This window comes from Pelobates fuscus, chromosome 10 (genome assembly GCF_036172605.1).
Source record: "Pelobates fuscus isolate aPelFus1 chromosome 10, aPelFus1.pri, whole genome shotgun sequence".
NCBI classification, from domain to species: Eukaryota; Metazoa; Chordata; class Amphibia; order Anura; family Pelobatidae; genus Pelobates; species Pelobates fuscus.
In genome coordinates this window covers 154,110,507-154,135,024 of record NC_086326.1, presented here as the reverse complement: position 1 = coordinate 154,135,024, position 24,518 = coordinate 154,110,507, and the positions used below count along the sequence as shown (strand labels likewise).

Here is a 24,518-nt window from a genome sequence, read left to right as displayed (position 1 = left end):
GGTACCCCAGTATCCTCCACACCTCAGTCTTTTCCTGTCCTCCTAGCCCTAGGACAGTTTGTGTATATTTTTTTTTTTTTTTTTCTCTCAGTTTATCTGAAATATTTTTTTTTTTGCTCACCTGACCATGTTTGATATGGTCTTGTCCCTGTGGAGGTCAGCCTCCCTCCTCAGGAAGCCCAGGCACATGTAGCCCAATCTCCATGGAGTTGGGAACCCCTGGGAGCCTGGGTGGTTAGTTCCACAGGCTGTGGGAATCCTCTGGCGTCCTGTGTGTGCTTCAGACCTCGATCAGACGATCAGCATAACGGTAAGACGCTCGCGCATGCGCAATGCGTCCGCCCGGACTCAGAGTGAAATTTGCCCATGTCCAAAATGGCGGTTCCGCGATCTCGCGACCAAGTGCGCATGTGCGATCCTTTAAAGGTGCAGAGCGGGAAATTTGAAATGGCGGTTTTCAGACTTAAAAACGCTCGTTTTCAGTTCCCTTTACAGATACAGTGCTCTAGTAGACTGTTCTTAAGACTCTGCAGGTAAGTGAATTACTTTTCTTTTAAAATCTTCATAATATTGGGCTGGGAATACATTACCTTTTTTTTTTTAATGTTCTTAGCCCTACAGTCAGTATGGATCCATCATCCCCTTCTGCAAAATCAACGAGATCTGCTATAGGTCATAGGTGAGCAATGTTTTTTTATGTTTTCTTCAAGTTACAAAAAGAGTGCATAGAGGGTACAGTCTTATGACTTCTGTTTCTTACAGCCCTCGTGACCGGTCCTGTCCCAGATCCCCATCGAGGAGAAGGGAAAAACCGGCAGCCTGCCCGGGATGTGGAGCAAGGCCTATGGATAACTGCAGGCTCTGCAGAAGATGCTTAGCCATGGTCGCAGGTGAATCTGATCGCCAGAAGTCACCGCAAGCCTCTACCTCCTCAGCAAAGGATATTGCGTATTGGATCAAGCAAGCAGTGGTAGAGGGAATTGCTGAATCTCACAAGAATAAGAGATCAAGAGGTGAGACCTTCGGCATGGATTCAGATCAGTCTGAAGACGAATACAGACAACCTTCAGCGTACCAGGATTTAGAGCCAATCTCTTCCAGCGAAGAGGAGTATATGGAACAACCATGCTCCTTGGACTCCAAAGCTATGGAGCATTTGATTATGGCTGTTAGACGTACATTAGATTTGCCGGAAGAGGCCAAAGAATGTTCGGCTTCTGACAGACATTTTGGAGATTTGCATAAGAAAAAACCTTCCTTCCCAGTTCACAGCTCGATTAAAGACCTGATGAGGAACGAGTGGCAAATTCCTAGTAAAAGGATTACTAGTCAGGGAAGGCTTTCAAAGTTATACCCGATCAAAGAGGAGGATTCCAGATTGTGGACTACGGTACCTAAAGTGGATGCTCCTATCATTAAGGTTGCTAAAAGATCTACGCTTCCGATTGATAGCAATGCTTCCCTTAAGGAGCCCATGGATAAAAGGATAGATGCTGATTTATCTAAAGCCTTCATGACAGCAGGTTTGGGTTGCCACCCGGCCGTATCCATCTCTGCTTTGTCTAGAGCCATGCGTTCCTGGTTGCTTGACTTGGAGGATGACATCGATAAAGGTGTTAGTAGACGTCAGATGGCAGAATCCTTAAGGGATATCAAACTCGCCAGTGACTGGCTTTTGGAATCCTCCACTGACCTTATTAGAATTCTTTCGAAGGTTATGGCCCATGCAGTCACCGCTAGACGGGCGCTTTGGCTAAGGTCCTGGGGGGCAGACCTTTCCTCTAAGAATAATCTATGCTCACTTCCCTTTATGGGAGAAGTGCTTTTTGGGAAACCGCTGGATGAAGCTATTAAGAAAGCAGCGGAGGTTAAGCAGGTCATGCTGCCTCAAGATAGACGTCCTAAGAGACCTCATCTGGACCGCAGACCTTTTAGGGATCAAGGTTACTTTAGAGAAAGTAAGACCTACAGACCAGGCAGAGAATTCTCTAGGCATTCCAATTGGAAGAGCGGCCAGAATGTAAAATCCTCTAGGGGCAAGACGCAGACTTCTTCCTTTCGCCCCAACAAGCAGTTCTGAAGGTGGCTTACTCCAGGTTCCTCGAGTGGGAGCACGTCTTTCATTCTTTCAGAGGGCCTGGGAAATCATTCCAGATGCTTGGGTCAGATCCATTATCAGCAGAGGTTATCATCTGGAATTCGAAGATTATCCGCCTCCACCAAGGTTTGTTCGCACAAGGCTTCCTGCCAACATCCAAAAAAGAGAGATTCTGAGTCTCTATGTCTACAATCTTCTTATGGAAAAGGCCATCGTACCTGTACCCATAGGAGAAAGATTCCAGGGTTATTATTCTCCCCTGTTTTTGGTCAAGAAACCGGAAGGAAAATGGAGACCTATTCTAGACCTCCACCAGCTCAACCTTTTCCTCAGAGTCAGAAGATTTCGCATGGAATCCATTCGCTCCATCATCCCTGTTGTTCATCACCAAGATTGGATGATATCAGTAGATCTCAGGGATGCCTATTTTCATGTCCCTATCACGATCGCCCATCAAAAGTTTCTCAGGTTTTGTGTCCGGAACGAACATTTTCAATTTCAGGCCCTTCCTTTTGGTATAAGCACGGCCCCAAGGACCTTCTCGAAGGTTCTGGTCACCATCATTGCCTTGCTCAGAAAAGAAGGTGTAGCGGTGTTTCACTACCTGGACGACATCCTGGTAGTGGCCCCGGACCTGGGAATAATATTTCAACACAGACAACTAGTCCTCGACACTCTATCTCATTTCGGTTGGCTCATCAACTACGAGAAGAGTCACTTGCATCCTTCAAGAGAACTAATATTCCTGGGAGCGAGTTTCAATACAGACACGGCGATTGTATCTCTCGCACACGTCAGAAAGATCGTACTTCAAGATCGGATAAGAGACTTCAGACTGAAGACTTCGGCCTCGGCAAGAGAGTTTATGAGACTCCTGGGGACTCTCTCCTCCACGATAGAGCTTGTCAGGTGGGCACAGTGGAACCTTCGCCCTCTTCAACAATTTTTTCTGAGAAATTTCAGGACCAGCTCGAGGGACTGGGAGTCGCTGATTCACATTCCTTCGGCTCTGAAACAGAAGCTCCTTTGGTGGATGTCGTGGGAACACATCTCCCGAGGATTCCCCTTACGAGAAATAGACTGGGTGGTCATTACGACGGATGCCAGTCTGACAGGTTGGGGCGCACATTTAGGCAATCGATTTTTTTCAAGAAAGATGGCCACCGAAAACTCAATGCTTGCCTTCCAACATCAGAGAACTAAGAGCTACTTTCCTGGCTCTTCTTCATTTTCAACAGCTCATCAGGCATCGCTGGGTCAAGTTGAGAGTGGACAACAAAGCAGCTGCTGCCTACATAAACCATCAAGGCGGTACAAGGAGTGTAGCCCTGATGAGAGAGATCGTTCCCATTATGACCTGGGCTCAGAATCATGTGGAAGGCCTGTGTGCCACCTATCTTCCCGGGAAGGAGAATGTATTAGCGTATTTCCTCAGCAGACACCTGATAGAAGCTTCAGAATGGCAACTTTCCAAGAGGATCTTCACCCAGTTGGTCCAGAAGTGGGGTCTTCCCCAAGTAGACCTCATGGCAACCTATCGGAATGCGCAGGTTCCATGCTTTGTGTCAAGAAGATACCATCCAATGGCAGTTGCTCAGGATGCTCTATCCATCAGTTGGGTGTTCAATCTAGCTTATGTCTTCCCTCCGATTCCGCTCATACACGCTGTTCTGAGAAAGATCTCCAAAGAACATTGCAAGGTGATAGCTGTTCTTCCCTTCTGGCCTCGTCGTCCTTGGTTTCCCCTGTTGCAGAGACTATCGATGGACCTGCCTTGGGAACTTCCAATATCAGAAGACCTGCTGATTCAGGGTCCAGTGTTTCATCCGGAGCCTCACAAATTCAGGCTCCATGCATGGCTATTGAGAGGAAGTCTCTAGTTGAACATGGCCTTTCGGACCAGGTTATCTCAACACTATTACGTTCCAGGAATCCTTCTACTTCTTCTACTTACCATAAGGTATGGGAAGCCTTTGCACGATGGTGTAATTCCACGGTTCAAGATTTAAGTTCCCCTTCCGTGTCTCAGGTTCTGGGTTTCCTTCAAGCAGGCCTGGAGAGAGGCCTTCAACTTAACACGCTTAAAGTGCACTGCTCGGCTCTTTCAGCTCTTTCTGGTGTTCGTTGGGCTTTAAATCCTATGGTGATTCGTTTCTTCAAAGCTGTCATTAGGATTAGACCTCCTATCAAGGGATTCTCGGCTCCTTGGAATCTGCCTCTGGTTCTGCAGGCCTTGACGGAACATCCCTTCGAACCTATCGATGAGGTCCCTATGCAGGTTCTTTCTCTAAAGACCCTGTTGTTACTGGCCTTGGTATCTGCTAGGAGAATGTCAGATATCAGAGCACTGTCTTCTGAACAACCGTTCACTACCTTCTTCGATGATAGAGTTGTGCTACGCCCTAGACCTGAGTTCCTTCCTAAGGTTGTTACTTCCTTCCACCTGAATCAAGAGATTGTCCTGCCGGGGTATTTTCAGGATCCATCATCTCCTGAAGAAGTAAGATGCCATACACTAGACCTGAGGAGGTGTCTTTCCACGTATATTGGACGTACAGCTAATTGGAGAAAGTCTCCCCAATTGTTTGTGATTCCTTGGGGTTCTCGTAAAGGTGAAGCAGCCTCTGTCGCTACCCTTCGTTCCTGGACCGTTCAGGCTATTTCTAGAGCTTACAGGTCGAAACAGGTTCCGGTTCCCAAGGACATCAAAGCTCATTCCACAAGGTCCATTGCTACTTCATGGGCTGCAGAGTCAGGGGTTTCTGCAGAGAGCATTTGTAAAGCTGCCAATTGGTCGTCTTTGAAGACCTTTGTGCGTCACTACAGAGTGGATGTCTCTTCTCATTCTGATTCGGAGTTTGGCCTTTCGGTCTTGAACTCTTATAAGCCTTAAGTGGATATTAAACAATTTTTGTAGCATGACTTACCCTCCCTGAGTGGTTATTGCTTTGGGAATCCCATATGTTAAATGCTGCCATGATTAGCCAGGAATAGAGAAAATTTATTTATACTTACCGTAATTTTCTTTTCCTGGCTATTATTCATGGCAGCATTTGGTCTCCCGCCCTCTCTTGGTTTATTTGTCTTGTTACTGGACTGAGGTGTGGAGGATACTGGGGTACCTAATATAGTAGGGGAAGGTAGGCTTAATTGTTTGATTGATTGTGTTTCCTGTCCTGAGGGTTAGAGGGAGGAGCTAAACCCATATGTTAAATGCTGCCATGAATAATAGCCAGGAAAAGAAAATTACGGTAAGTATAAATAAATTTTCTCTAATATATGTGAGATAACATTAAGTGGTCTTGCTATGCAAGAACACTTAATAATATATGTGAGATAACATTAAGTGGTCTTGCTATGCAAGAACACTTAATAATAATATATATGTGAGATAACATTAAGTGGTCTTGCTATGCAACAACACTTAATAATATATATGTGAGATAACATTAAGTGGTCTTGCTATGCAAGAACACTTAATAATATATATGTGAGATAACATTAAGTGGTCTTGCTATGCAAGAACACTTAATAATAATATATATGTGAGATAACATTAAGTGGTCTTGCTATGCAAGAACACTTAATAATAATATATATGTGAGATAACATTAAGTGGTCTTGCTATGCAAGAACACTTAATAACTAGAAAAGCTACAATTTCTGGGGAAATTGTGTGAAGTGTTCTTGCCTCCATCAGTAGTCTACAACTAGAGTGGACGGAGTAACTGTTAGTATTTATTTATATAGCACATTTAAGTGCAATGTTGTTGCCCAAAGTGCTTCGCAGTTACATTAAAACATACAGTTATAAAAAATTAGCAGGTGTAAAAGGCTTTGTCTATGACATCACTTGCTGCTGCAGCCTTGCACAGGTCAGAGTATTTTGGCGGTTGCCATCTTCAAACGGTCGTATTTTAAAAACTATAATTCCTACAGTGAAGAGCTTTATATTGTGAGAATCACAAGACCCAGACCTACATTTTGATGTATAGTATGTCTCTGAGATATTAACAATGAAGGCACAGTCGCAGTTTAGAAATTGCCCTTCAAATGTGAGCTTTGCAGAGTGGAGTTTCAATGAATGTCAATGGAAGGCGTGAGTTGCAAACAAATGGTCATATTGTGAAAACTATCAGGACTATGGCTTAGCCGTGGACATTTCTAGTGGCAGCAGGGATAGCTGAACGTTTTGATATAAGATTTGTGTAGGTGGGCCTGAAAATGAGGGAGTGGTGGCAGTTTAGAAATCATGTCCTGATTTTTCAGCTTTTGCCAGCTCCCACTCTAGCTTTGCCATTCATTCCTATGGGACAAATTTCGCCACAAGAACGACGATATTCCGTGAACCATTCAGCGAAACGTTCTACAAAGTAATAGCAATCCGATCGGGAACAATCTGCACGTTTTGGTATATTTTTGTCAATGTAGTGTAAAAACTGTGGGAGGAGTTAGGGTGGCAAATTTGGCTATAATAAGAATAATAAGAATAATAATAATAATATATATGTGAGATAACATTAAGTGGTCTTGCTATGCAAGAACACTTAATAATATATATGTGAGATAACATTAAGTGGTCTTGCTATGCAAGAACACTTAATAATATATATGTGAGATAACATTAAGTGGTCTTGCTATGCAAGAACACTTAATAAAAATAATAACTAGAAAAGCTACAATTTCTGGGGAAATTGTGTGAAGTGTTCTTGCCTCCACCAGTAGTCTATAACTGGAGTGGGCGGAGTAACTGTTATTATTTATTTATATAGCACATTTAATTGCAACGTTGTTGCCCAAAGTGCTTCACAGTTACATTAAAACATACAGTTATAAAAACATTAGCAGGTGCAAAAGTCCCTGTCTATGACATCACGTGCTGCTGCAGCCTTGCACAGGTCAGAGTATTTTGGCGGTTGCCATCTTCAAATGGTCGTATTTAAAAAACTATAAATCCTACAGCAAAGAGCTTTATATTGTGAGAATCACAAGACCCAGACCTACATTTTGATGTATAGTATGTCTCTGAGATATTAACAATGAAGGCACAGTCGCAGTTTAGAAATTGCCCTTCAAATGTGAGCTTTGCAGAGTGGAGTTTCAATGAATGTCAATGGACGGCGCGAGTTGCAAACAAATGGTCATATTGTGAAAACTATAAGGACTATGGCTTAGCTGTGGACATTTTTAGTGGCAGCAGGGATAGCTGAACGTTTTGATATAAGATTTGTGTAGGTGGGCCTGAAAATGAGGGAGTGGTGGCAGTTTAGAAATCATGTCCTGATTTTTCAGCTTTTGCCAGCTCCCACTCTAGCTTTGCCATTCATTCCTATGGGACAAATTTCGCCACAAGAACCGATATTTCGCCAAAGAAGACGATATTCCGAGAACCATTCGGCGAAACGTTCCACAAAGTAATAGCAATCCGATCGGGAACAATCTGCATGTTTTGGTATATTTTGTCTATGTAGTGTAAAAATTGTGGGAGGAGTTAGGGTGGCAAATTTGACTATAATAATAATAATAATATATATGTGAGATAACAGTAAGTGGTCTTGCTATGCAAGAACACTTAATAATATATATGTGAGATAACATTAAGTGGTCTTGCTATGCAAGAACACTTAATAATAATATATATGTGAGATAACAGTAAGTGGTCTTGCTATGCAAGAACACTTAATAATAATAATAATAATAATAATAATATATATGTGAGATAACAGTAAGTGGTCTTGCTCTGCAAGAACACTTAATAAGTGTGGGTGCACATAATATGAAAGAGGTGAACTACGGGTGAACAGACATATAGCGCAAATTTCAGTTTTTGTTTACATTTTGTCTTGATCAGAACGTGTACTATTGACCCAGTCACTATTACTATTGTTACACCAACACTAGAAAGGGCAATGTTACATCTGGACCTAGACATGTTTTCTTTTAATAAGACACTGATTATACAATGTCTTTTAGCCATGAAAATTGTTATCGCTAGGAAATGTCAACAACAAGATGTAATCAGGACGCAAATAAATCAAATAAGACATCAATATCAAATGGAACAGGCATATTTTTATGCCACAGAGACAAGATAACTATTACTCAATTTGGAATAGTTGGCTGCAAAAATATACCCTCAATAGGATACAGTGGCGTACATACCGCAGTCGCAGCTGCGACCAGGCCAGTCACTCCAGGGCGCCCTGCGACCGGGTACAAGCTGCCATATTTTGCGGCCCCCTGCCCACACGGCAAACCACCGGGGCCGCCGTACAAGGGGTCCATCGGGTGGCTCTTGCTGTTCGGGCCACTCGATGGAGATGGATTTCCAGGAGGCCTGGTCAGTGCTGGACGCTTTAACAGCGCGACTGGGCCCCCTGTGATGACATCAGACAGAGCTGGGGGGAAGTGACTGCCTGTCACTCCTCCAAGCTATCGGAGAGCCGCGCGGGAGGAATTAGGGAGTCAGAGTGGGAACTCTGACTCCCATCAGGCTGAGCCCCTACTGGACCCCAGGGAAAGTAATCACACTCATGCAAAAGGTAGGAAACATATTGTATGTGTGTGTGTGTGTGTTTTTGTCGGGGGATGTGTATGTGTGTGTCTGTATGTGTGTAAATATGTATGTGTCTGTCGGGGGTATGTGTGTGTCTGTATGTATGTGTTGGGGTAGAGGAGGGGGTTCACGGATCAGTTTCGCACCAGGGCCCCATGGATTGTGTGTGCGCCACTGATAGGATATATTCCATACACAATCTTGTTAAAACGTAAAGGTCACGGACTTGTCTGTAATCCACGTGGCTTATAACTTATCTACCTATCTAATGTTTACATGTTTTAATGTAAAAGTTCTGCTTCATATATGAACTATATTTTGTTTATAAAGAAGAAAAATTCAATAAAACGTGAAAAAAAAGGAAAAAATTAATCATTTTGCATAGAGGATGCAAAATGTATCCATAGTTATAGCTAGGTCAATAGCAATGTCTTCCATTACTTTAAATAACATTATTGTGTTTCTTTCCAGGTTTATTCAAGATTACACAGAAATCTATCAGTCTGCATATCATAAAAGACAAGAAATGTATGAGTTTGGGGATTACCAAGGAGAAAAATTGACAAACGGTGAACTAAACAATCACTTTCCAAATGGAGCGAACGTAGTGGCTTCATGTAAAGAAGGAGATTTAACAAACCCTAATATACAGACTGAAAACACATCTGCTCATATTACACAGGTATTCACATCTCAAAAGGAAAAACTCACAGCTGTTAACACTTGCACACCCTCAGAACATCCACAGATCGAATATCCATCTACTCACATTAAGGAGGAACCGGCTTTGTGTGAAGAAGGAAATCTCACCAACTTTCCTACAACCACAGAACATCCACAGTCAGAATACCCATCTACATGTATTAAGGAGGAAGCAAACTCTTGTGAAGAAGAAAATCTCTCAGATCATTCTACACCCATAGAACTTAGACAGACCGAATATCCATCTACTCCTATTAAGGAGGAACCAGCCTCTTGCGAAGAAGGAGATCTCTCAGACATATATATACCCATAGAACATCCACAGACAGAATACCCATCCACTCATATTAAGGCGGAACCAGCCTCATGCAAAAAAGGAGATCTCTCAGACATTTATATACCCATAAAACATCCACGGACAGAATATCCATCTACTCGTATTAAAGAGGAACCAGCATCGTTTGAAGAAGAAAATATCACTGTCATGTATACACCATCAGAATATACACAGGCAGAATATTTACCTAAACATATTAATGGGGAGAAGTATGAAGCCTGTGACAATATAGAAATTTTAGAGATTGACATCTGTTCACCTTCAGAACCTCTACAGACAGATTACCCCTCTACTGAAAGTATGAGTGAATCTGCCTCTTGTGAAGAGAAACCTTTCTTCTGTTCTGAGCATGGTACATTTTTTACCAGCAAAAAAGATCTTTTAAAGCATCAGCGAACCCACAGTAGAGAGAAACCTTTTTTGTGTTCTGAATGTGGAAAACGATTTAACAGAAAATCACATCTAGTTGAGCATCAGAGAACTCACACAGGAGAAAAACCATTCTCGTGTTCAGAATGTGGGAAACGTTTCAGTCAGCGATCAAATCTTATGACACATCAGATAACTCACACTGGAGAAAAACCTTTTTCATGTTCTAAGTGTGGGGAATGTTTTAGCTGGTATAAGTGTCTTGTTAGGCACCAGAGAACTCATGCAGGAGAGAAACCTTTCTCATGTTCTGAATGCGAGAAATGTTTTCGCAATTATGAAAGTCTTGATAGGCACATGAAAGCTCACACTGGAAAAAAGCCTCTCTTGTGTTCTGAATGTGGGAAATATTTTAATAGAAAATCACATCTAGTTGAGCATCAGAGAACTCACACAGGAGAGAAACCATTCTCGTGTTCAGAATGTGGAAAATGTTTCAGCCAGCGCTCAAACCTTCTTACACATCAGAAAACACACACAGGTGGGAAACCTTACACATGTTCTGAATGTGAGAAATATTGTATTAGTAAAGCAGAACTTCTCAGACATCTGAGAATTCACAGAGTCACTTTTTCCTGTTCTGAATGCGGGAAAGAGTTTACATGCCATTCAAACCTTCTTCAACATCAAAAAAGTCACGCAGTATATTGTTCAGAATGTGGTAAATATTTTGCATGCCATGCAAACTTAGTTAAACATAGGAGAACTCATACAGGAGAGAAACCATTCTTGTGTTCTGAATGTGGGAAATGTTTTAGCTTTTATACCAGTCTTATTAGGCACCAAAGTACTCACACTGGAGAGAAAGTTTTGTCTTGTCCTGAATGTGGGAAATCTTTTACCAGTAAATTGAAACTAGGTCGTCATAAGAGAACTCACAATGAAGAGAAGCGTCTCTGAATGTGGGAAATTGTTCACTTCACTATTTACTGCATATATGAGTAATACATGTAGTGTCCAATTAGTCAAGGGACTAATTAGACTACTGAGGTTATTCACTAAAGTGATTAGTCAAAGTGAATTTGACTAATATCCTGTCCTCTCTCCACTCTCAGTGCAGGCAGGATTGAATACCCTCTGTCTCTGTATCATGTGACTGTGCTATACCGATAAATGATAATAGTTGGAGAAGTTGAGGAAGGCATACATCATGCAGCGGTAAACAGCCAGAATCACAATTGGTATACTAATAATAAGATAAATGTGTACGGGGAGGGTGGGGAAAGCCAGGGGGATATGGGCAGGTACATCAGACAGTAGGTCCCTCTCCCATGGCCTAGCTGTAAACTTTCAGAATCTTAATAAAGCGTTAACCGTTACCATGATGTCTGCATTATATGTTTAAACTGCGTTTTTCTATAGGAAGAAATTAGTTTAACTGGTAGGCCACACAGATTTGTGGCATATGTGGCTCTCCTATTGGCTAGTCCTTGCCACTGTGTCCCATTAAAAAAAAAAAAAAAAAAGAGTGAGGAACACTGCTATAAACTATAAGAGCAGTAAACATTTGTTTCTTAAGTTTTTTGTTGTTGAAATAGTAAGCTACATAGGTACTAACTAGGTGTATAGGGGTAAAATGCCATGTTCTGAATCATGGGGAAATAAAACTGTGCCTGCTGATTCTGTTGATTTCTGTGGTATATGCAGCATTTATTTGAAATGCATAGAAAAAAGAGAATTGTGGGCACACACGAAAAATGTAGTTCTCAGCAGTGGTACTGCCGCAAAGACCAAAATTTAAACAAAACTCAGATTAAGAAACCGTGCACACAAAAATCCAATTTTAAATTTTACAAGGCTACTTAAAATCCCCTATCTCAGCAAACAAATATGGGCATTCAGTTCCACCAGATGGCAATATCATATTAAGGCTACCACTATGCCACAGTACCGCAATATCGCTGGGTCCTACATTAATTTTAACTTGGGATACAATTTTTTGTTTTTGTTTTGCTCTCTGCCCGACTGGGTACCTCCATTGAAGGATGCTCCAATGCTTCCTGAGAGCTCCAAGCACTCCAGCCGACACCATAATCACCGTAGACTCCTTCAGAGAGCAAGACAGGAACAAGCTCTTACAAGAGCTTAGCAGTGAATATAGCAAGGGAGTAGGCAGAGCATAGCAATCCCTTGTAGCAGATTCCCCCAATAAGAGACGGCACTCCAAATTGAGGGTGAAGTAGAACTGCCAGAGCTGTGGGTTTACAGAATCAGCATACTCCAAATACCAACATACGTCAAAATCATACAAATTGGTCCAGTGGGTCAAAAGTTAGATCGAATGCCTTTGTGACCAAATGAAGCATGGCTTTTCTGTCCAAAACCAGTTCCACAGAGTCTTCTATCCTGGAGATTATTGGGAAGCAATCCAATTATCTCGAAGGACAGAGGCAAAACTCCATTAGCCACATGGTAGCAAAATACAATAAAATACATAAAAATATATAACTGTGCAGCTATTGCATAAAACAGGTACATTCAACATATCCCCAGATAGCTTAGATCTGAGCGCACATTATTACTGAATGGCGCTCAGATCACATACATACAGTTCAATTGCCATGGAGCCAAAGTCTTTCACATAGCCTTACGTTATACGAATGGGCTCCATGGCATAGCTATCTAGGGTAACACTGCTCACATAGGGAAAGTACCGAATGACCTGGCTTTCGGGTCTTTGCAGGGGAAAATCAAGCATTTCAACATGGGGCCATATTCACAGGGCAGGAGGCTGGCAATCAGTCTTCTCCAATGCCCAGGGGTGAGGATGGTTCCGCCACATTTCTCCCCTTTCCCAAAAAGACTAACAAGGTATCTGGCCTCCTGTCGGTCAGTGCCTTGGTTAGTCCAGCAACCCACCCACAATGGAAAGTTACTGCACCTGGGGAAACGTGCAGCTAGTCTTTGTCCAGGGGCTCCATCACGGCTGTGTGGGGTACAGGTACTCCAGATCTGTGGGTTGCTGAGTGGGCAGAGACCAGCGGTACTCTGCCCTGGTGCCAGCACTTCAGCTGGAGTAGTCTGGTTGGAGCCCAGCTGTGAAGAGTGGGTAGTAGGCTCCTCTCCCTGGACCCGGTACTGCTGCTGGAGGGGGAGAACGACTGTCTCCCCTTTTGATAAACAGTCCTGCTGCTGGGGATCTAGGCAGGTTGTCCCGCACCCCTGTATACCGGGTGCAGAGACCGCGGTTCCATCTGCCCCATCTGGGAGAATAAGGTCTCCCCTTTGGGGAATAATCTGCTGCTTGGGAGAGGTAGTAACAGGCTCCTCTCCCTGACACTCTCTCCGATGCTGGAGAGGGGGACCGACTGTCTCCCCTTCCTGTAATACACTCTGCCGCTGGGGAGAGAGACCGACTGTCTCTTCTCCCAATAACTCGTGCTGCAATAACTCGTGCTGCTGTTGGGAAGTGAGACAGACCGTCTCCCCTTCCGATAACATACCCAGCTGTTGGGGAGAGAGACTATCTTCTCCCAATAACTCTCTTGGCCACTGGGGAGAGAGACCGACTGTCTCTTCTCCCAGTAACCCATACTGCTGCTGGGAAGTGAAACCGACTGTCTCCCCTTCCAATAATGCACTCTGCCGCTGGGGAGTGAAACCGGTGGTCTCTCCTCCCTGTAATGTATTCTGCAGCTGGGGAACTGGGCCGACTGCCCAGCATCCCTGTAGGGCCGGTAGAGAGATCTCGGTCCCATCTCTACCTGACATCTGTGGGTCTCTCCAGGACCAGTCTATGAGGTCCCCTACTTCTGCAGCTGGTAGTGAAGCAGGGGGTACCTTGTCTGCGTTTTCACAGCTGTAGGCTGGCCGGTCTGTGTCCGCCACCCAGTTTTCCCATTCTGCGTCCATGCTCTGCGGCTGACACGAGTTTAGTAGTTCCACATAGTCCATCTCCAGTCTCTTCGGGGGCGTGGGTTCGTATCCCACCGCTGCCACCAATGTAACAAAACACCTGGCACCCCGACTAGGTACCTCTGTTGAAGGTTGCTCCTAGTGCTTCCTGAGGGCTCCAAGCACTCGAGCCGACACCATAACCACCGTAGACTCCTTCAGAGAGCAAGACCGGAACAAGCTCTTACAAGAGCTTAGCAGTGAATATAGCAAGGGAGTAGGCAGAGCATAGCAATCCCTTGTAGCAGATTCCCCCAATAAGAGACGGCACTCCAAATTAAGGGTGAAGTAGAACTGCCAGAGCTGTGGGTTTATTGTTCTTATATACGCATTCTTACACGTTAGTACCACCCACAGGGTTTTGTAAAACAACCAATAAACATATGCAATACACTCAGACACTCCCACACAAAATCCTCCCCTTTGCCTGTGATACAATTACCTTACACAATGGGTTAATATAATTATCACAGGCAGGAAAATACACAGTTTTACACAATATTCATAACTTTAAAAGTATGCATCACATTCACATACATTTTCAGAATCAGCATACTCCAAATACCAACATACGTCAAAATCATACAAATTGGTCCAGTGGGTCAAAAGTTAGATCGAATGCCTTTGTGACCAAATGAAGCAAACTATAAACTTAATGAAAGTAAAACCACCATTTTGGATATTAACTTGGATAATAGAAGTAACAATTATATAAAGGATAACTATAACTTCAATTGGGTGAAAACAAGTACCCCATATCTGGGTATCCTGTTAACAAGGGAAGCTTTGGAATTAATGGAATTAATTAATTTTCTTAAAATTTTTAGAGATATGTCAAAAGCACTGAATAAATGGAAAAAAGTTGAAATTTCGTGGTGGGGGACAATGAACCTCATTAATTCGTATCTCTTGTCTAAATGGGCATACGTATTTAGAATGCTTCCTTTAATAACACCTAGGCCATGGTTAGATATGATTCAAAATTCACTCAATAAATTTATATGGAAGAACAGAAGGCCTAGAATTAATAAAACACTGCTGTCTCAAAAGATTAAAGAGGGAGGCCTGGGCTTTCCAAATATTATGGACATCTATTTAGCGCACGAGTTTTTCCATATATATAGAACCCAATTAGATAGTGCAAAGGATGAAGGCTGGTATATCTTAGAAAGCGAGATCTGCCAAGTAAAAAACCTCAGTTCTATATTATGGCATAGACCAACAGAAATAAAAAATCGGAACCTTAGACAATCCAATATATGTATTTCCTCAATATTAGACACATGGAAAGCAATAAGGAAAAAAGGTATTATTGAGACCAAAATCCCACAAAATCTTAAAGTGGAATTACTCCCATATTATATCCAGGATTTAAATATCAGTAGCTGGATCCAAAAAGGCATAACGCAAATAGATCAAATGCTTGTCAACGGTAAAATAAAACCTTTCCAACAACTGATAACAGAATATCAGTTGGCAACTAAGGAATTTTTCACATATTTGAGAATAAAAAACTACTTAAAACAAAATATTATGAGTAATCCCTCAAGAGGGACAAAACTGATATGCTCACTCTTAAATAGTAAAAAAGTGGGGACGGTATCTTCCATTGCAAAGCATGCAATACTGCAAATGGAGGCTCCTCTCAGGATTAAAGCATGTCAAAAATGGGAGAATGAACTAAATATTACAATAGATATGGGAAAATGGTGTGCAGTACTGCCAAAAGCCTGTAAAATCATCCATTGTTTGAATTTATTAGAAACATTATTCAAAGTTATCAATAGATGGTATCTTGTCCAACAAGAGTAGTTAAAATGTATAGCTTAAGTTCATCAGTATGTTGGAGATGTAAAAAAACCACAGGCTCCTTTTTGCATATCTGGTGGGAGTGCGAGATAGTCGTCAATATATGGCAGGAAGCATTCGCAAAGCTTGAAAATCTAATAAGTAAACCTATCCCTAAATCTCCTGAGAATGCCTTATTACACTTAAATATTGAACCATTACAGCAGAAGGAACTGGTTATATACATCCACTTTATGATTGCGGTTAAGATTACTATAGCACGAAATTGGAAGAATCCACTACCTTTTTCTTTTGACAAGCTGATGTTACTAGTAATCTTACAGTTGAGAATGGAATCTCAATTAGAAAAGTCACAAGGGGGTTTTTCAAAGAAAAAAACATACAATGCTTATTGGTTAGACAAACTAAACTGAGAGGGAAAGTGGACCCTGAGTGAAGACCCCGCAGGAAACGGTTGGGTAGTAACCGTTATCTTTGCGGTAGGTTTCAAACTGCTCATAGAACCGTGTGGAAAATACAGAGAGCTCCCCCAGATATTCCCGTCGGTATGGATATGTTGAAAATGTCTGCAGATCCCATGATGTTCGCTGAGAGTAGAGAAGCTAGTACGAACATTCTGGGATGTCATTATATGTATGTAATGTTTATATGGTCGTTTATGTAATATTTGTCTTGTCTTTGTTATATGATAAAACAATAAAAAAAAAAGAAGAAATTCCTTCCTGATTATTTGGATACCTTCCTATTTGCATCTTCACCTATCCAGTGGGAGTGGAAGATATCAGGAGGAGATAAAGAAAGGGTAGTGGATCCCCTCTTTAAGATCCCGAGGCGTATACCACTAGAGCCAGGTGACCCTTTGGCTCTATCTTTGTGAGTTCAAAATTTATAGTGTGTTTTACTCTACCACACATTTTTATTACATGTCTGCACTATGATTTGGTTATTTATCATTTACAGGCTATTTTAATTACGGTTCCATCTATATATATCGATTTTACAACTGTACAGGTATTTCAGTGCTCCACTTATATTGTATTTCTTTGTATGGGGTTGCGTACTTGTCCACTGCTGCTTCCTGTGTTGTGTTCCCCCGCTATGTCTGTCTGTGTGAGTGTTAGGTAGATATACCATGGTCTCCATAGTTCGGCAGGTTTGTCGCTTTGACCCAGCAAGTCCGCGTACTATGCCTCTGCTGTGTGGATCTCCTCCACTCTCTGTAGCCATTGTGTCTTGGTTGGGGGCTGAGTTTGTTTCCAAATGGCGGGGATCAGTGATTTAGCCGCGTTGAGTAGGTGTCTCAAGATCATTTTTTATATTGAGCTACCGATCTGTCCGTGAAGTGTAGTAGTGCGGTTTCAATGGTGAGATCGGAGGGTTCGTCCAGAACCTTGGAGAGTTCTCACTTGATCTCCTCCCAATATGGTTTGATCTTGTCGCAGTCCCACCAGATGTGTTGAATGGTGCCCGTCTGTGTTTCGCATCTCCAGCAGGTGTCTGGCGTCTCTGGGAATATTCGGTGTAGTAGTGAGGTTGTGCGGTACCAGTGGGAGATTAGTTTGAAGTTGATTTCTTGGTATATGGTGCTGATCAAACTTTTGTGTTGCATGAGGAGAATCTGCTCCCATTGAGCGTCGGTGAAGTGCCCTTCTGTCAGGTCTTCCCATTGCCTCAGAAAGGCGTTATTCCTGATCCGGTCTCCCAGTATGAGCCGTTGGTATAGCACTGAGACTCTGCCGTCCGTTTCAGTATCAGTCGTACACAGGTGTTCGAACCAAGTGGCTTCCCGATGTACTGCTGCCCTGTTTGGCAGGCTATGGTAGAAATGCCGAAGCTGCGCATAGTGGAGCCTGTGCATCATTGTAGGATCATTGGTGTTGAACCAGTCTTGTAGGCTTTTCAGTCCTGTGTCACTTAGCACTGTGTTCAGGGAGATAAATTTGCCACCGTTAGTGATGGGCCAGGCTGTTGGTGGAACTCTGCCCCCTATGGTTGTGTTGTATGTCAGTGGAATCAGCGGGCTCGGTCGTGGGGATATGTATGCGTCCTTCCTTAGCCAGGTCCATGTCTTCAGCGTTTGTGCTATGGGTAAGGTTTTGTATAGGTGCTGCGTAGTTTGTTTGTTGGTGCCATACTTGTGTGTATAGGGTTTTGTTCATACCTTTCCTGTCTAGCGACACCCATAATTTGTGGTCAGGTGCTGCGTGCCAGTCTCGTATTCGTTGGAGTACAGCCGCGTGGAAGTATTTACGCAGGTCTGGTAGTGCAAGGCCACCCCATGCTTTAGGTAGGCATAGTTTATCGTAGCTGAGTCGTGCTCGGTCTCCCTTTCAGACATATTTACTGATCGCTGTTTTCAGCTTGGTGACGAAGTCCGGTGGTAGGTGCCAGGGAATGGTGTTAAAGTAATACAGGAGTCTTGGTAGGATGTTCATCTTAACCACCGCTATGCATCCTTGCCAGGAGATGTATTCATGGTTCCACCGCCGTAGGACCGTCAGTATCTGGCTGAGGAGTGGGATGAAATTTTGGGTGTTCAGGTCTTTGGGGTCGTGTGAGATCCAGATTCCTAGGTATTTCATTTGTTCTCTACAGCATCGGAAGGGGTAGTTTCGCTCGATTTGGTCTTGTTCGCTCCTTGGTGTCGTTACGTGTAGGATTTCAGATTTTAACTGGTTTAATTTGAGCCCAGAAAGTTGGCCGTATTCTTCGAACTCCTCCAGTAGCAGAGGCAGAGATTGCAAGGGGTTGTCTACGAAGAAAAGCATATCGTCCGCGTATGCTGCTACTTTATGTTCCCTTCTTTATGTCGAAATCCTCTGACCTCGGGGGTGTTTGTCGGATCTTTGTTAAGAACGGTTCCAGTGTCAGGGCAAAGAGGAGTGGACAGCCCTGTCTGGTGCCGTTGGTGATGGCGAAGCTGGCGCTTTGATCCATGTGAACATCCCTCTCCCCAGTCCCACCTTGGTGAGCGTTGCCATCATAAAGTTTCATTTTACTCGGTCGAACGCCTTTTCGACATCTGTGGATAGCATTAGTAAGTTCTTGCTCTCCCTCTTCGCGAGGTGTTGGATGGAGAATGCTCTGAGGGTGCAGTCCCTGGCTTCGCGTCCCAGGATAAAGCCTGGGTGGATCAGTCTGGTTATGTATGCTTGAATTCTGGTTGCGAGGATTTTAGCGAGTAGTTTTACATCGGAGTCTGGAGTTCATCGGTGATCGGGGCGTCTAGTGCGTCGGCCTCTCCTTCTGTGAGGGTGTCAGGGCGAAATCCCTGCAGGTATTGTTCTATGGGGCTGGCCGTCTCATCTCAGTAGCCAACCTCTCTTTTTGCGTGTATGTTGTAGAGTTCTTCATAGAATTTCCGGAATTCCTCCACGATTTCTTCAGGGTGTTGTGTCAGGCATCCCTTTGCTGTGCGCAAAGCATGTACTTGCGCTCTGGCTTGCTGACCTCTGATCATCCGGGCCATAAGCCTCCCCCCTTATTGGCGTGGATGTAATAGAAGGCTTTTGAGCGCAATAGCTCCCTGTGGTGTCTGTGATCTATAAGTTCACTGAGATGGCGGCATGTTGTCAGGAGATCTCTGTATTGGTTTTCTAGCTGGGTTCGTTTGTGAAGATTTTCCAGGTACGCCATCTTGGCTGTGAGGTCTTCGATTTGTTGTCGGTTTTCCCTTTGTTTGCGTGATGCAATCCTGATGATTTGTCCCCTAAGGACGTTCTTGTGCGCTTCCCACAGTGTGACTGCTGATATTCCCTCCGTGTCGTTTTCAGAGAAATATTGGGTCAGGAGTTCCGTTAGCTGTGTCTGGACTGTCACATCGGAGAGCAAGGATTCATTTAGCCTCCAGGACGTCCGGGTGGGTTTGCGGAAGGGAGAGTCTAGTATGATGGAGGTCTCGCTATGGTTGGACCACAGCTTCGAGGGTATCTTTGCTGCGTTCAGATGGGTGAGGCCTTCTTGTTGTATACAGAGGTAGTCGATGCGCGAATAGCGTCTGAGTAGAGTGGAGTAGTAGGTGTAGTCTCATCCATCAGGGTGGAGAGCTCTCCAGGTGTCGACCAACCTTATGTCTCAGAGAGTTTTATGGACTCTTCTGATCGCATCGTGTGAAATAGTGCTATGTCAGGTTGACGTGTCTGCGATCGGGTGCATAGGTAGGTTGAAGTCTCCACCCAGTACTAGGATGCCTTCTGTGAAGGTGGCTAGCTTTAGGATGGTTTTGCAGAGGAATTGTCAGGGTCTTACCTGAGTTGGGAGTCTGTATCGCAGATATGTTGCTCACCCTTGCAGATAGCCACAGGCCGAGGTGGTCAGGTAAGAATTCACCTGGCCTGTGGGTCTGTGCACGGGGGCTGGGCAGGATGCAGTACCAAATAAGCAGGACAGGCAAGGACTGAACCAGCAGGATAGTCGAGGGATAGCCGAGGTCAAAGGATGCCAGAGGTCAGGATAAACGTAGTCAGAAGCCGGGGTCAATAATACGAAGCAGATGAAACAGGAACACTGGTACGAAACAGGATCAAAGACTTGACACTGAGCACAGGGCGAGGCTGGGTTTAAATACCCTGCTGACGACTGAAACACAGCCAAGTCAAGGTGCAGCCCCCAGTGTAGTATCCATGCCAGGATGAACAGGACCAGAAACAGTAGTCACTGTAAAAAGCTGCTGTGGCTCAGAGGTAGCAAGCAGGACCAGGCCTGAGAAGTTCCCCGGTTTAAGTCCCCTGTTGGGAACTCCAGGAGCGACCACATCTGGCCAACTGGTGAGAACCGTGACAGGAATTCAGCTTGGTCCGCATTCGGTGCATAGATCGAGGCGAACCTATATTGTTTTTGGAGGTATCTACCCTCTGGGTCTGCAAGCGACTCAGAGTAAGTGAATTGGAGGGTGGTGCTCAGGAGGATCGACACCCCTGCCCTGCGTGTTGTTGGGTGGTTACTGTGGTATTTGATCAGGTATTGTTTACTCCTTACTCTGGGGGTGTCAGCTGCTCTGAGGTGTGTTTCTTGCAGGAAAGCTATTGATACTCGGCGGAGTTTGAGGCCCTGTAGGAGGTGTGAGCGTTTTTCTGGTGTCTTTAGGCCTCTGCAGTTTTTTGTGATGATGAGGAAGGGGTCTGCGTGTATGCTATTGCGTGGTTGCGGGAGGTGCGGTTCTATCCAATTTAGTGTGGGATGGGGTTCGGTTGGTGTCAGGGAGTCTACGCGAGTCTGTTGTGGCGTTGCTAGGGTAGAGTGGGGGGGTATTGTAGGCTGGGTCTCCCAACCGCAGCCCACCGATTTGCGAAGGGGGGCGGCCGGGGCAGCCACTGTCTGGTTGGGCACGTAGGTGGTGTAGGTAGTGACGGCCTGAGGGCGTTATGGAGTTTCCCGGGAGCCATGCGTCCCAGGAGGCCCCCATATGGGTCAGGAGCTAGGGTCCTTGGTCTGCCTTACCAGGTTATCTAATATGGCTTAGGTGATTGGGTCCAAGAGGGGTGTCCCCGGGTGAGGGGAAAAAAAATGTGGGGGAAAGGGGGAGAGAAGGGGGATAAGGAAAGGAGAGAGTGTGGGGCGTAACTTTGAAGGGGTTCAAAGCCAAACCGCCTCCTAGGGAAGTCTAGGGCAGCACTGGCAGTGGTCCTCCCAGTTGACTGTGTGTACACAGGATCTGTTCAGAGCCGTGGCCTGTCGGCAAGGGCTGCGCACCACTAGGTGATGGCAGGAAGTGTGTTAGGGTAATGTAGGGTTTTGTATGTCAGCCGCCGTGGGGTGTCAGTCCCACTTGTGTCTGGGTTGAGAGTGTACACTAGGTCGCTGCCATCGTCGGGTCTCGTGTAGTCCGTGCAGGCTTGTTTCGGTTAGGGTGTGGCTATTGATCTCGCCCGAGTGGTTGGAGCGTCGTAGTCGGTGACGGGATTGCGCCGTTACTGATGGTGTAACCTGTCGTGTTCGGGTAACGGGGCTGTGTGGCGCGGGGCAGTCACCCAGCACTGGTAGTGCTCCCTTTCACTCAGGCAGCAGGGAGGGGGGGGCATATCGCCCCGGGCACTGCCGGTCATCTTGATTGTCTGTGTCGTTCTCCCTGGCTTCCCACTAGTCGTCCCCGCCCCTCTTCCTAATCCCTTCCGCGTCACTCATTGTGTCCCCCAGCGTCACCCGTCTCTTCTGCGGTTGCGGTCTGCTCAGCTTTTTAACTCTTCGTCTCTGTCAGGTTGTGCTAGCAATGTCCGCTAAAGTTAGAGTCCGCCTAGTCTGTAACATTTTCAGATTACATTCCAAGTCCCGCCCCCCTCCCACGCTCCCACCCTCCCCATTCAGTTATCCACAAGGGTTGGGGGCCAGGCCCAGTCCTCCTGACCCGTTGGGGCCTTTATGTGTAGTTGTCCAGGTGATTGGTGGGCCGGGCACTTAGCTCAGGGGCGTCCGTATGCGTTCCCATTGTGAGATCAGTGGGTTAATATCAAGTGTCAACCGTTAACCAAACTTGCTCCAGTGTGAGCAGTGTCCTTGTCCCGCATTACCTCCCCTCCCACCTGGCCGCCCCCCACCCCAGCATGCTCCGCCACCCCTTGATCCCAGTCCACCTCTTGTGATTAGTCTTTGGTGCTTGTGGATACAATTGTGTGTCCGGTGCCCTTGGGTGTTATGAGGTCAGGGTTCTACTTACCTGATCTGCAGCTTTGGTAGGGTGGATCAGGTGCAGGGTCAGGGTTTGGGAAGCGGCCAGGCGATAGTCCAGCGTTACTCCTCTGGGGCAGCCGGGTCAAGGTGTCTGCGAGCTGTGGGTCTTCTTGGCGAGTCTCCTCTGCGACGTCGCTGTTGTCTGGGTGTTTGGAGCCGTTGTCTTCGAGGGGTCCTAGTATCCAGTCCACGGTGTCTGTGGGTGGCAGGCCAAGGCGCTGCAGGAAGCCCGGGACCTATTCCGGCCATCGCAGGGGGACCCACTCGTTCTGGTATCTCGCTAGCAGGGCGAAAGGGAATCCCCATTTGTACAGGATGCCCCGATCTCTCAGTAGTGCTGTGATGGGCCGCAGGGCCCTGCGGGCCTCCAACGTGAGCGCCCCGCGCCGCAGGGCCCTGCTGGCCTCCAACGTGAGCGTCACCTCCGCCCCGCGGAATCTCCATAGTTGTCGTGATCTGGCTTTTGCCATTATCGGTTCTTTGTGCCTGAATTGATGTAGGCCGCATATAATGTGTTGTCCGTCATGCGTGGCCTGTTCGCCCTGTGCGCTCTGTTGAATGATCGGGTGTCTGGCATGTCCGGCCCCAGTATGTCACGAAAGAGATCCGTCAGGGTAGCCGCAACGTCTTCCTTGGCAGGCAGTTCAGGGAGCCCGTGTATGTGGATGTTGGACCTGCGGCCCCATACTGTCTAGGTCCTCCATCTGGCGTCTTAGGGCTAGTAACATGTTACCTTGTCTGGTGACTACCAGGCTGGAGGTCTCCGCCTGCTCCGACATGGTTTGCGTTGTTGCCTCTAGGTTCTGGAGTCTGCTGCCATGCGCTGTTATATCGGTGCGCAGTGCCGTCACCTCCAGGCGGATTGTGGCGTGCAGGTCATCGGAGAGGGCATGGAGGTCCTTCTTAGTCACCATCTGGGTAGTGACCGCCCTGATGTCTGCGCTGATGTCTGCCAGGGTAGGTTCCCCGTTTCCCGCAGTCCACGGGCGGGTAGGCGAGGCCGCTATTTCCAGGCCTTCCGGCTCTACGGCCTAGCTTCCCGCCGTCTGCAGGAATCTGTCCATGGGACCGGTCTGGGAGTTGCTGGGGTTGCTCCGTGGCATTTGTGAGCCCTCTGGGCGTTTAGTACGACCCATATTCGTTGTTTGCTTTCAGGGTTAGTATGCTTGTGGTAGCTGTGTGGGACGGAGCTCCTCGGCTATGCTGCCATTTTCATCGGCGTTCAGGCCACACCCCCCATATATTTTATCTTAATTAATTCTAAAAATGTAACTTTACATTCTATATATAATAAAAACTGCTATTTTTTCAACTTACCATCTGGAGTCCTGTATCTCAGTGGTCAACATCAACTGAGGAAGTAAGTGGATTACAGACCCCCAGCTGCCATCTGGGGAGGCTCCCCTTAATTGCTAGGTTTTTTTTCTTCATTCTTGTGAGTGCATCTAATTACAGCACACATAATTTTTGTTACACGGATTCACACTTTGTTTTGTGTATTCTTTTATTTTTAGATCATCCGCTGTTTCCCATTCTGTTGTATATAGAAACATAGAATGTGACGGCAGATAAGAACCATTTGGCCCATCTAGTCTGCCCAATTTTCTAAATACTTTCATTAGTCCCTGGCCTTATCTTATAGTTGGAATAGGCTTATGCCTATCCCACGCCTGCTTAAGCTCTTTTACTGTGTTAACCTCTACCACTTCAGCTGGAAGGCTATTCCATGCATCCACTACCCTCTCAGTAAAGTAATACTTCCTGGTATTATTTTTAAACCTTTGTCCCTCTAATTTAAGACTGTCCTCTTGTTGTGGGAGTTTTTCTTCTTTTAAATATAGTCTCCTCCTTTACTGTGTTGATTCCCTTTATGTATTAAAATGTTTCTACCATATCCCTCTGTAACGGCCCGCCTGGCCCACCCGACTGGGTTCCTCTGCAAATCGCTGCTTCCTAACAACACCAGACACCATAACCACCGTAAACCCCACAGCCAGCGTTACAGCTTGGTTGGGGTCTTGCTGTCC

The 24,518-nt window shown here is 45.4% G+C and overlaps 1 protein-coding gene across 1 annotated transcript in view; it reads left to right on the top strand.

The window, feature by feature from the left end:
• Positions 1-11,593, top strand: part of LOC134574880 (oocyte zinc finger protein XlCOF22-like) — a 28,746-nt gene extending 17,153 nt beyond the window's left edge. Inside the window, exon 2 of the mRNA XM_063433928.1 lies at positions 9,126-11,593. Coding sequence (XP_063289998.1) covers positions 9,181-11,022 — 1,842 coding nt within the window. The 5' untranslated portion in view covers positions 9,126-9,180 and the 3' untranslated portion in view covers positions 11,023-11,593. The remainder of the gene's footprint in view (positions 1-9,125) is intronic.
• Positions 11,594-24,518: the final 12,925 nt, after the last annotated feature.